Source organism: Delphinapterus leucas, chromosome 8, assembly GCF_059928025.1.
Source record: "Delphinapterus leucas isolate spDelLeu-1000000601 "Yukka" chromosome 8, BTC_Dleu_Yukka2, whole genome shotgun sequence".
Taxonomy (NCBI): Eukaryota; Metazoa; Chordata; class Mammalia; order Artiodactyla; family Monodontidae; genus Delphinapterus; species Delphinapterus leucas.
In genome coordinates, this window is record NC_143136.1 from 102,214,220 (window position 1) to 102,225,597 (window position 11,378).

Sequence of the window (11,378 nt, forward strand, 5' to 3'; positions counted from 1 at the left end):
AGAGAGCAGAGGCCCAGAGGGGAAAACCACTGCTCCAAGATATACAGGTTGGTAGCGTTTGACCTTCTGTGAAAGAGAAAGGAAAATGGCCAAAGCCATTCTGCAAACAAGCACAGACACACAGAGGCATTCTTCCACACGGCCAGCTCACCTGCCGTCGGCGGTCACCAGCTTCAGCAAATGGAACACAGATCTCAGGGCCTGAGCTAGGCACCCGAGAGCCGACTGAGCTTGGCTTGGCGACCAGCTGAGGCCCCAGAGCCACCCACAGGGATAAGCATGCCCTTGCCCTGGCCACGTCCATAGGCCGACGCCAAGCCACCTGCTGATTCTGAGCTGGTCCCTGGCCCAGAAGCTGGCCAGTTGAGCTGTCAGAGGTAAGCCTGATGGTCAGGCTGGACTTCCGCCCCCGGCTGGCTCCCCAGATCAGGAAGCCAGAGTTCTGCAGAAAGGAGGCCGCCCGTGGAAGATAAACTGCAACCACACTGTCATCCCCTGCCCTTCCAGAAAGTACTGCATCCCCCTGCCCCTCGGCTCTGCTCACCTTAAACACAGGGGCAACTAATCCGCTGCATGCCAGGGCGTCTGAGGTGACCCAGAGGGGAAGGGCAATAAACACAGGCACACAGCATACAGAAACCACAAAAACACCATCGGTTAGGCCACTGGTCCACGGGTCCTGATAAAGGACCCATCAGAAATGGAACAGGCACTTCACACGCCTTCATCCTCTCAACCCTCACAAAATGACGCTTCTCATTTCACACGTGAACACACTGAGGCTCAGAGGAAAAGTCAAAGAGCTGGGAAGCACCGGGGCTGGAAAGCAAAGTCAAACGCCCGTGCCATTTCTCCCAGGACACGCTTGTCCCCATCGCCACAAAGGGCTCCTGCCTGGCACGTGTGGAATCCGGCCCCTGGGCTGCGTTAGGATGGGCCTTCCCATCACTGCCGGGTGCAGCTCCGGAAAGGGCAGCTGACCTTGTATACCAAAGGTGCTCAATCTACGTCCGGGAAAGGACACCGGCTGTGGTCCCAGCAAGTAGTAACTACCAGTATGGCTGCCAATCACTGAGCATCATCTGCTCCCTGGAGGGCCCATATGAGGGATGTGAACCTTCACTCATTTGGCCTGAGTGAAACATAGCTGATGTGTCCATTTCTCAGATGAAAACACTGAGGCTCAGAAGTCTCACGGCTAGGACACCAGAGCTCCTTTCCCGAACCCCAACTCTCCCACCCTGACAAGGTAACAGGCCCAAATGGGTCATTCAGGTCAACTCCCCACTCCTGGGCGGTCTCCCCAGCTCCCAGGCTCCACCCTGGCCTGGTGCTCCAGGACTACCTTGGTTGAGGTAGGTCAAAGTCTCCTCGTGCAGCTTCACAGCTGGGGACGTGGCGGCGCACAGCACATACTGCAGGGGTGGCAGACGGGCCTCGTTCTCGGGGGACAGCTGGGGCTCCTCCTGCTTGAAGATGGGCAGGGCGAGGACGTCGCTGCAACACAGGAGGGAGGGGTCAGGAGCAGGGTCCCCGGAGCCCATTCGAAAAGACAGGGCCAAGTGGCCAACCCTGGTGTCAAGGGCAACGCAGCCCAGCATGGTGCAGCAAGCGGGTTCAGCCTACCACACCACGTGTCACAGATCCTCTAAGATGCTTTCCAATGAGGGAGACCAATCCTGGATGATTCTACTTTCACGCCAAGACCTTCGAGAGATTTATTCAGATGCCGCCTGGTTGCCATCCACAAGAGTCTGGCTTTTAGAATAAGAGCCCGAACAAAATTTTTAATCTTTTTAAATAAACTCTTCCAGTTATTGGCCACTTCTCAGACCAAGACAATTTCCTGTCCTCCGGACTCTGTAAACCATGCAAATGGAGAAACTGCTTCACCCACCCAAACTGAGACAACCCTCCACCCTTCTAAAAAAAAAGGACAGCTGGCCCATAAGCCCTATTTTAAGGGTCATACTAATATCTCCTAAACGCAAAACAAGAAGGACCTTGGTTTCTGTTCAGTTTTCTTATCCAAATGGAAAATACTGAGATGCTCAAAGATTCTTTTCCTCCACCTCTAAACAAAAATCCCCATCAGATCCAAAAAATCAGCCTCACATCAGCCTAGGACTGGGTAACTTGTTTCTGGATGTATTTCTTAAGTGCCTTCCCAAGGAAAATAGAAATCCTTGAGAACATGAAGGACCTGAAAGCAGGAGAGACTTGGTTAAGCTCTCTGGATTATGAACAGATTATGGCACGGACACCCATGCCAAAAAAGTGCCCGTGCCCTTATCTTAATAACCCTCTACCCTCGGAGCATCCTGGGTTCTGAATCAGATTCACTGACCCCACTTCACTATATCAACAGCAGAGTCACTGGTATAATCTGCTCCTCATACAGCACCACAAACGAGTAGCTCTAAAACACAGACCCGGCACACACCCCAACATGTCGCAACAACTCTCAGAAGGAAAAGTCTGGCTTGGGGCTCACGTGGAAAACCTCCCCTGTGGGGGGCCACCCCTGCCACCATCCATGGCCCTGGCTCTCCCACCCCACACCTTCCTTTGCCCGGACCGGGTCACACTCCCAGCCCAAGAGGTTATCTAGGAACAGGGGAGAAGCAGGCAGGCGTGCTCCCCGGGCGATTGCATAATTTTGTGTTTGCCCAGACCACGTTAAGTTAATAATCCATGGGCTGGTGCCTTTAAATTTAAAAAAAGGGAGGGATGCAGGGGAGGAGGGTGGGTAAGAGCCATCACTCAACAGTAACTTGTTTCAAGCCTGGCATCCTTATTTGCTGAGGAATAAAGTCACCAGGACATGAAACAGAAGGAGGGAAGAAGGGAGTACAGGCCACTACCTGGGAAGGTGAGACAACTTGCAGAGGTGCCGCTCAGTGAGGAGAGGACCAAAAAGAAAATGCACAAACTAAACAAAAGGACAAGACCTTCGCTCTAGAGCCAGGGGGACCAGAGGCATATTCACTGACCCTCACCTTGGCGTTCACCAAGGTCAACCTCTCCAAGGGTGAACACCCCAGCTTCCAAGAAGTGAAATTAAAATAGAGTGTGGGGACCTCCCTGGCTGTCCAGTGGTTAGGACTCCGCACTTCCACTGCAGGGGGCGTGGGTTCAATCCCTGGTCGGGGATCCCGCATGCTGCTAGGCGCGGCCAAAAAAAAAAAAAAGAGTGTGGACCAACATGCTTTTTAATCCATGCTCCCCAAACGACCCCAGAAGCCCATATGGCTTTATGGCACCTTTCACCCCAACTCTCACCACGCTGAATGCAATACCAAACTCCTAAAAGGTACTCCCCAAAATCCCATCTCCAGAGCAGGGGCACCTCCCGCCCAAGAGGAGAATTATTCCCTAAAAGGATGACATTTTCTGTATCCAGGAAGTTTTAAATACACTCACTTCTCCACTCAGGGTCACCTCCAAACTTATTTCTAATCTATGGCAACATACCGAATGGCCACAAACTATAAAATTCAGGCAAAATCACACCTAAAACTGCATGGTGCGGTACAATAAATGTATCCCATTGTAGCATTTCAAGTAAGCGAATAGACACAGCCTTCTGCCAGGGATTAACATCTGCCCAGTAGGGGACTTGCCTGGCGGTCCAGTGGTTAGGACTCCACTGCAGGGGGCACGGGGAAGTAAGATCCCCGCGAGCCGCAAAGCATGGCCAAAAAAAAAAAAAAATCTTCCCGGTGGGCTTAACATCCCCCAGGGCAGTCTCCCTCTGGTGACATCACCATGGTCTGCAGAGAAGCCATCAGTCCTTAATTAAGACCCTAGACTTTTGCCATCCCCTACCACTCTGGCCCATGATAAAACACAGCAGACACATTACATAAACCCAATCACTCCTTTGCCTCCTGAAATGGGGATGCCTTCGGGGACGACTACTGGACAAATATCTATCAAAAGCCAGGATTTCCAAATCACCTGTACTGCTAAATCTGACTTGAAACTTCTAGGGACCAAAAATAAAAATAAAATGAAGCATGCAGGACGGGCTCTCACTGTGGGGCAGTCTGTACCAGCGACTTCCCACCTAGGTCCCACAATTCACTTTCTCTGAGCTCACACCAAATGCCCTTTGGGTTAAATTAGGCACATTTCATAAACTGTGACTAGGATGGAAATAAAGACAGGCTACAGCTGGTTCAGGCGAGTTCAGAAAGTGAAATGACCGCCCATTAGTACCCGGCCAGCTGCACAACAGGGAAAAACAATCCTCCAGGAACTGAAGCTAACGGAGGTGCCACTTCCTTCAAGGGGACAGGGGAGAAAACTTTGCAAGACAGGCAGGACTTACTTTTCCCTTTGAAGAGCACTAGTCAAATCCCTGCAGAAGAAGAAAGATTTCCATCAAGGGCAATCAATGTGCGGGCCTCGGGCCTACACACGCAAGACCACCTGGTGGGAGGGGGGACCCTGTCCCTCCCAAGCCCCCGCCCGCCCCCGCCGGCCCGCGAGGCCCAGCGCAGGGCCGCGCTCGCCGCTCACTCGCCCCTCGGCCGGAGCAAGGACACTGGAGAGGACGCGAGGCTCGGAGAGGAACCGGGCGGAGAGGGGCAAAGAGCAGGGAACTAGAATCCCCGGGACAGGCTCCAGACTGACGGCAGGAAGTTTCCTCTTCTCCGACGCGAGCGGGGAGAGGAGAGACAGGGAGGCGGACGGCCCCGGAGAGGCTGCGGCCAGAGATGCGCGCTCTGCGCCCGCCGGGGTCGTCGGGGAAGCAGCCTCCGCGGGCACCAGGCTCCGCAAACCCGCCTCCCGGGGGGGTCCCCAACTCTGAGCGTCGGCTCCCGCTGGGGTCGGTCCGTCGGTCCCAGGCGGGACTCTGGGCGGGTCTCTCTCAGTCCCCCAAGGGCAGACAGCGGGGAGGCGGGGGCGCAGCGGGGGCGCTCGGGACCCCTGGCCCGGCCGCCCCGCTCCCGGCCCGCAGACCCCGGCCCAAGCCCCTTACCGCAGGTAGCTGCCGGAGTTGTGCTGGTTGTAGTGCTCGGGCTGCGTGTGCCAGAACAGCATGGCTGGGGCTCCGAGCCCGGCCCGACCCAGGCGCGCGGCGGACGGGACGCGGGGCGCGCCGACCTCTCTCAGTCACCTGCCAGCAGCACTCCCAACCGCTGGGTCCGCCCGCCCCCGCGCATTTATGGACTGCCCTTGGGGCGGGGCCTCAGCCGGATCCGCCCCCAGGCCGCGCGGCCGGGAGATGGCTCCAGCGGCCGCCTCACCTGGTGACCCGCACGGGCGCGTCCTCCCCGGGAGCGAGCGCGCCTCCAGGGCGGCGACCGCGAGCGGGCGGCGCGGCCGCGGGCGGGGGCTGAGGCCCGGGCTCCATCACGGCCCCCGGGGCGGGGCCCAGGTAACCATCACCGCAGCCCCGGTGTCACCGACGCGCCTCCTCCGCGCGCCCATTCGCGCGGCCCCAGGGCGGGTGCCCAGGGCGGATCCCCAGAGCGGTACCGCGGTTGGGGAGAGGCCGCTGTGAGCTTGGATGTCAGGGACCCCGACCTTGCTCTGCCTGCCCCCTTACCTTGCTCTTGCTTTTTCATAGCACTGTGACACTCTCAGAAATCGTATTTTGTTTTGTTGTTTAATGTATGCTTGTGTATGGATTGTCTGTCTCCAAGAGGGCAAGGCTGTGGACTCTCTAATTCACTGTTTTATCCCCACCGCCTAGAAGAGTGCTTGGGACATAGTGAGTGCTCAATAAATGTTAGCTGAATAAATATTTTTAAAAAGAAATGCATCAAGTGAGTAATCAGAGAAGGCTTCCTGGAGGACGCGACCTTGAGCTGAGGCCTTATAGATTCAGAGGAAATGCCTGTGTGAATATCCGGAGGGAAAGTGGTTCCAGGCAGGGCAACAGTAAGCAAGGCCCTGCGGCTGACCTACTTTGGCGTGGCCTGGGGCTGGGTGACCCAGGGGAGAGCTTAGGAGGTGAGGTGGGCACAGTGAGTGGGGCAGATCAAAGAGGGCCTGGCAGGCCCTGGCAAAGAAGCAGCTGGGCTTTTATTCTAAGTGTGTTTTCAGCAGAGGAGTTGCATGTATGATCTGCCTTTTGGAAGGATCAGTCTGGAAGGAGTGTGGGCAGTGGGTCATGGGGGTGGGGCAGTTAGGACGGAGTGGAGGTCAAAGCGCCATGACCCACACCCGAGTGACATTCACACCCCACCCCGTCCCCAGGTTGGTCCAGCGGCTGGCGCAGAAGAGCTGCGCGTTCTATCCCAGACTGGTATTCAGAGCAAATGACGTCCCCCGGAGACCGCAGCCCAGAACTCCCAGCTCCCCCAAGCATGGGGGTGAGTCAAAGCCTCCCTCACTCTGCTCTCTAGGTCTCCCCCGCCCCACTGCAGCCGCTGGTCACAACTGGCAACCCACTTCCTCTGGGCAGCTCTGAGGGCCCACCACCTCCCCACTGCTCTCCTGCCACTCAGATCCCCCTTCACGGATGGATTTGTTGCACCAGCCACAGGCAGGACTACAAACAGGCAGCCCACAGCCTTCCGCCCCAGGGACTCTGTGGCTGAGAGCCTCCTTGCCCAAGGTAACCCCCTGTTGGGGTGACCCCAATGACTACCCACACAAAATATCAAAGTCTGGCCATCTCAGCTGATGGGCTATTGTAGGCTTAGGATCCCCCGTGGGGCCAGTCAGAGCTGTCACGGGACCTTCTTCATACACTCCTGTTTCCTTCCCATCCCTTGCATGGGTGTTAATTTCAAGGGAACCTCCAAATAAACATCCTTAACACTAAGCTCCGTCTGAGGGTCCATGACAAGTCCGGTGTTCATGTGGGAGGCGCTCTGAGGTGGTGTAGAAACAGCGTGCCCTTTTCTGGATTCCCTCACTGGGCAGATACCCCCAGAGCACCTGCCGTGTGCCAGGCGTGGCCCTGGGTGCGAGGTGCAAGCTTGCATTCTGACTGGAGAGGCCGGTGGGTGAGCAGCAATGACAGTGCAGTGTGATCAAGGATGTAGAGGCTGCCCTGTGAATGCAAGGGAGGATTTTGGAGCTTGGAAAATCTCCCAGGTAGTGTGATGTCTCCTGATGGATGGGCGGAAGTTTGGCCAATCTGTGAAATCAAAGCTGGACGAGGGTCTCCAGCTGAGCACGAAACCTGTGCAAAAGCCTGGAGAAAGGGCATGGGAAACATGGGAAGGAGATGACCCTGATTCAAATCCAGCTTTCCCACCTGGCTTTGTCAGGATGTGTGGGCCTGGATTGGGGTAAATGGACCGCATGCAGCCTCTCACGTCAGCGTGGTCCTGGGACTTGCTTTGACTGTAGAACACAGGTGTTCCAGTTCCAGTCAGCCCTAGGAAGCCAGGCAGCTTCTGCCTACACTCTCCTGGAGCTCTGGACCACCGAGGGGAGAGTCTAACCACCCCGCTGGAGAGCAAAGCCCACCAGGCCCCGCCCATTCGGGCCACCAGCAAGGGCCATCTTGGCTGGGCCAGTGGATCTGCTCCAGCAGACACCGCATGGAGCAGAAATGAGCAACCCACCAAGCCCTGCCCAGAATGCAGCCCTGGGAGCAAACACACAGATGTGGCTTTAAGCCACGAACAGGTGACACGGTTTGTCTCATACCACCGGAGAGATGATTACTGGACCCTTTGAACCTCAGTCTTGCCTTTGGTGAATGGGAGTGATCAGGCTTAGTTTCAAGGTGGTGATGAAACTTAGAGTCAGTGAGCGTAGCCTCTCAGGAATGACCAGCCTTCTCTGTCCCTTTAGGTGACTACAGACCTTCACTCCATTCCTAGATTTTTTTTTTTTTTTTTTTTTGCGGTACACCAGCCCCTCACTGCTGTGGCCTCTCCCGTTGCGGAGCACAGGCTCCGGACGCGCAGGCCCAGTGGCCACGGGTCACTGGGCCCAGCCGCTCCGCGGCATGTGGGATCCTCCTGGACCAGGGCACGAACCCACGTCCCCTGCATCGGCAGGTGGACTCTCAACCACTGCACCACCAGGGAAGCCCCATTCCTAGATTTTGACTCTTGTTTCTGTTGATGCTGCACGGCTTGAGGGATCTTAGTTCCCTGCCCAGGGATTGAACCCAGGCCCTCGGCAGTGAAAGGGCCGAGTCCTAACCACTGGACCACCAGGGAATTCCCAGATTTTGACTCTCCTGAGGGTAGGATTGGCAATGCCCTTGGAGACTGCCTCTGAGTCATGCTGTGTGAACAAGGATGCATACCCCTGCCTGTGACTTGTCATTGTTGCACAATTAGGACCAGCCTGGGCCCCAGGGGCTCCCAGTCCTGTCAGGAGAAGACAGACGTGCAGGCGATAGCCTATCAGTCTCTCTTTTCATTTTGTAAATGTCCACAGTTCACTTATGGTGGACTATTATTATTATTATTTTTTTGGCTGCGTTTGGTCTTCATTGCTGCGTGCGGGCTTTCTCTAGTTGCAGCGAGCGGGGGCTACTCTTCCTTGCAGTGCGTGAGCTTCTCATTGCGGTGGCTTCTCTTGTTGTGGAGCACGGGCTCTAGGCACACGGGCTTCAGTAGTTGTGGCATGCAGGGTCAGTAGTTGTGGCTCACGAGCTTAGTTGCTCCTCGGCATGTGGGAGCTTCCCGGACCTGGGATCGAACCCGTGTCCCCTGCATTGGCAGGCGGGTTCTTAACCACTGCACCACCAGGGAGGACTATTGACTTTTACTCTGTTCCAGGCCTGGCGCCATCCCCTGGAGTTTGCCAATGCTGAGAAGTAGGCTTATCACCCCATCTCACAGATGAGGAAACTGAGGCTCAGGAATCTGAATGCCACAGCTGGGTTTCGAGGCCAGAGCTGAGAGTTCAGGGCCTGTGCTCTTTGGTTACCATAAATTCCTGTCCTGAGGCCTTACGTTTCTTTCTTCACATGAGGCTGGGCAAATGTGCTGGGATCAGAGGTGTGTCTGCTCCTAAGGAGCGGCCTGGGGCCCCACAGAGCTGGTGGGCAGGGGTGTTCTCCTGGGATGAGCCTCTCCCATGGGCCCTATTATGCCCACAGGCTTGGGGACAGTGGGTTGCAAATACAGAGCAGGCAGCATCCTCCAGCTGGAGGCCAGGCCCACCCCCGCTGCTGTACACTCCGCCCAGGCAGGGGAATGGGATGGGCCTGGTGCTGGCAGGCGGGAGCCCTCCTGCACTTGGTGTCTGGCCTGTGGGGCCCTCTTGACTGTACCTCGGGCCCTGACTCCCGCTGAGGGGCAAAGCCCCAGGCAGGGGACACACCAGAAGCTCCCATCTGCTGAGCCCTGGCTCTACACAGGCATTAATTTCACGAATGCACTCTCTCCTCTACAGCCCTGCAAGGTTCGCTGCGATTACCCCAGGAGGCTCCAAACACTGGAACGACCTGCCCAAGGTGAGGGGACTGAGATGCCAGATTTGAACCCAAGCCTCCTGACCTTGGGCCTCTGGACTCGGTGACCTGTGCCGGTGCCGCCTCTCGGCCCCCAGCCTAGGCCAGGGCATGGGTGGGGCAGCTGTGCCCAGGGTTTTGGCCCACCTCACCCCATGTGCACCCAACAGCTGGGGGAGGTGGGGGTCTCCAAGGCCCTCAGGAGCTGACAGCCCTCCTGAGGAAGCAGCAATCTTCTGTGAGTCTGTGCCCCCAGCAGGCCCTGGAATCTCCTAGGCAGGGCCCACGTCCTCCTTGGAAATGCGTCCCCTGCACGTGGCGTGGGGTCCTCACACAAAGGCTACTTAGGAGCTGCTCTTCTAATGTGAATGACTTGAACTGACATGAAACACTATGGGAGGGAATTCCCTGGCGGCCCAGTGGTTGGGGCTCAGTGCTCGCATGGTTGGGGCCCTGGTTCCATCCCTGGTCTGGGAACTAAGATCCCACAATGGGAGACGCTTCCGATAGGAAAATCACTAGTACTATGGATTATGCAATTAACTAATGTTCTAGGAATAACATAGAATTACGCACAACATTCAAAAAGTTCAGCCCCCCCCGACTTCCACCCCATCCCGCTCATCAGTGTGCCTCCTGGGGACTCTTCCCGAGCTGTGTGGCGCCCATGAGCACGCATGTGTCCGAAGGAGGCTGCAGGGGCCACACTAGGGCTGCCGGGGCTGCCCAGAGATCTTAGAGCTGGATAATCCTGGCAGGCTTCCTTGGGGAAGGAGAGGCCGGTAATCTGAGCTGGGTTCCAAGGGAGGTAAGATTTCTGTAGATGAAAGAAAACAGCAGGAGGTTCTCCAGGCATGAGGAACAGCATGTGCAAAGGTGCCGAGGGAGGAGAAAGTGTGGTTCTCTAGGGGGACAACAAAGTGGGAGCCACAGGGAGTAAGAAGGGGCCAGGTGACCTCTGACTTCTGGGGAGTGGACTGGCTGTGTTGCGTTGGGCAAGTCACTTAACCTCTCTGTTGCAGAGTTGCAATGGACATTTACTGAGGAGTGCTCTTGGGATCAGCAGCTGTGGGCAGTGGGGGTGAAGGAGGGAAGACGTGGGCAGACGGGCGAGTTAAGCTATGAGACCTCCATGGATCCTAAAGGGACCCGGGGACTGGAATGGCCCTCCGAGTTTACTAGAAATGGGACAAGGAAGTCAGGTCTTTGTATACTCACACTGACCAGTAGCATCAGGCACGGGTTGCCCCTGGGGAAGGGAGGGACCTTGGCAAAGTGACTCAGCTGGTGGCCAGTCCTAGAGAGGGACCCAGCCAGTGCTATGCTCTGAGTGCCTCAGCCTGGGAGGGCACACCTGGGCTGGACGTGACCATGCTCTCCGACCGAGCTCTCCGAGCCGAGCCTTCGTTTACGGAATGAAGGCACTGCCTGCGTCTTGGAGCCGTTGGGAGGACTAAGCAAGAGAGTGTTCAGGATGCTCCCAGCTTCCCTAAACACTGTCAGCTTTTCTGCTGCACATCACCAATCTGAGTGTTCACTCCTTCTCGAATGTTCCAAAGTGTGCAGTGGGTAAAAAACCCCAAGTCCAAGTTAGGGTTACATTCTGATGCAAGTAACAGCAACCTCGACATAAAGACAGCTCAGATGAGATAGAGGTTTATTTCTCCCTCAAGTTGTAAAAGTCTAGAGTGTTGACACTGTCCGATACGGTGCCAATGAACCACATGCGGCCAGTGAGCAACTGAACCATGGCAAGTCTTACAAAGAAACCTGTCTACGAGACAGGAACAGAATCACGGACATTGAGAACAGACTAGTGGTTGTCAAGGTGGAGGGCACTGGGGGAGGCGTGGAGTGGGAGTTTGGGGTTAGCAGATGCGCACTATTATATAGAGAATAGATAGACAACAAGGTCCTACTGTAGAGCACAGGGGACTATATTCAATATCCTGGGATAAACCACAATGGAAAAGCATATTTAAAAAAAAAAGAATGT

The 11,378-nt window shown here is 56.0% G+C and overlaps 1 protein-coding gene across 4 annotated transcripts in view; it reads right to left on the minus strand.

Annotated features, from left to right (window-relative positions):
* TFCP2L1 (transcription factor CP2 like 1) overlaps positions 1–5,131 on the minus strand; it is a 66,187-nt gene extending 61,056 nt beyond the window's left edge. For 2 of the 4 annotated variants that reach the window (XM_089916903.1, XM_022590620.2), the window contains exons 1-2: positions 4,988–5,131; positions 1,346–1,497 (exon numbers count right to left, since the gene is read on the minus strand). In XM_089916903.1, coding sequence (XP_089773029.1) covers positions 1,346–1,497; positions 4,988–5,049 — 214 coding nt within the window. In that variant the 5' untranslated portion in view covers positions 5,050–5,131. Of the gene's footprint in view, positions 1–1,345; positions 4,641–4,987 lie in introns of those variants that run through there. The other 2 variants (XM_022590618.2, XM_022590621.2) reach the window with 2 other exon arrangements.
* Between the last annotated feature and the right edge of the window lie 6,247 nt (positions 5,132–11,378).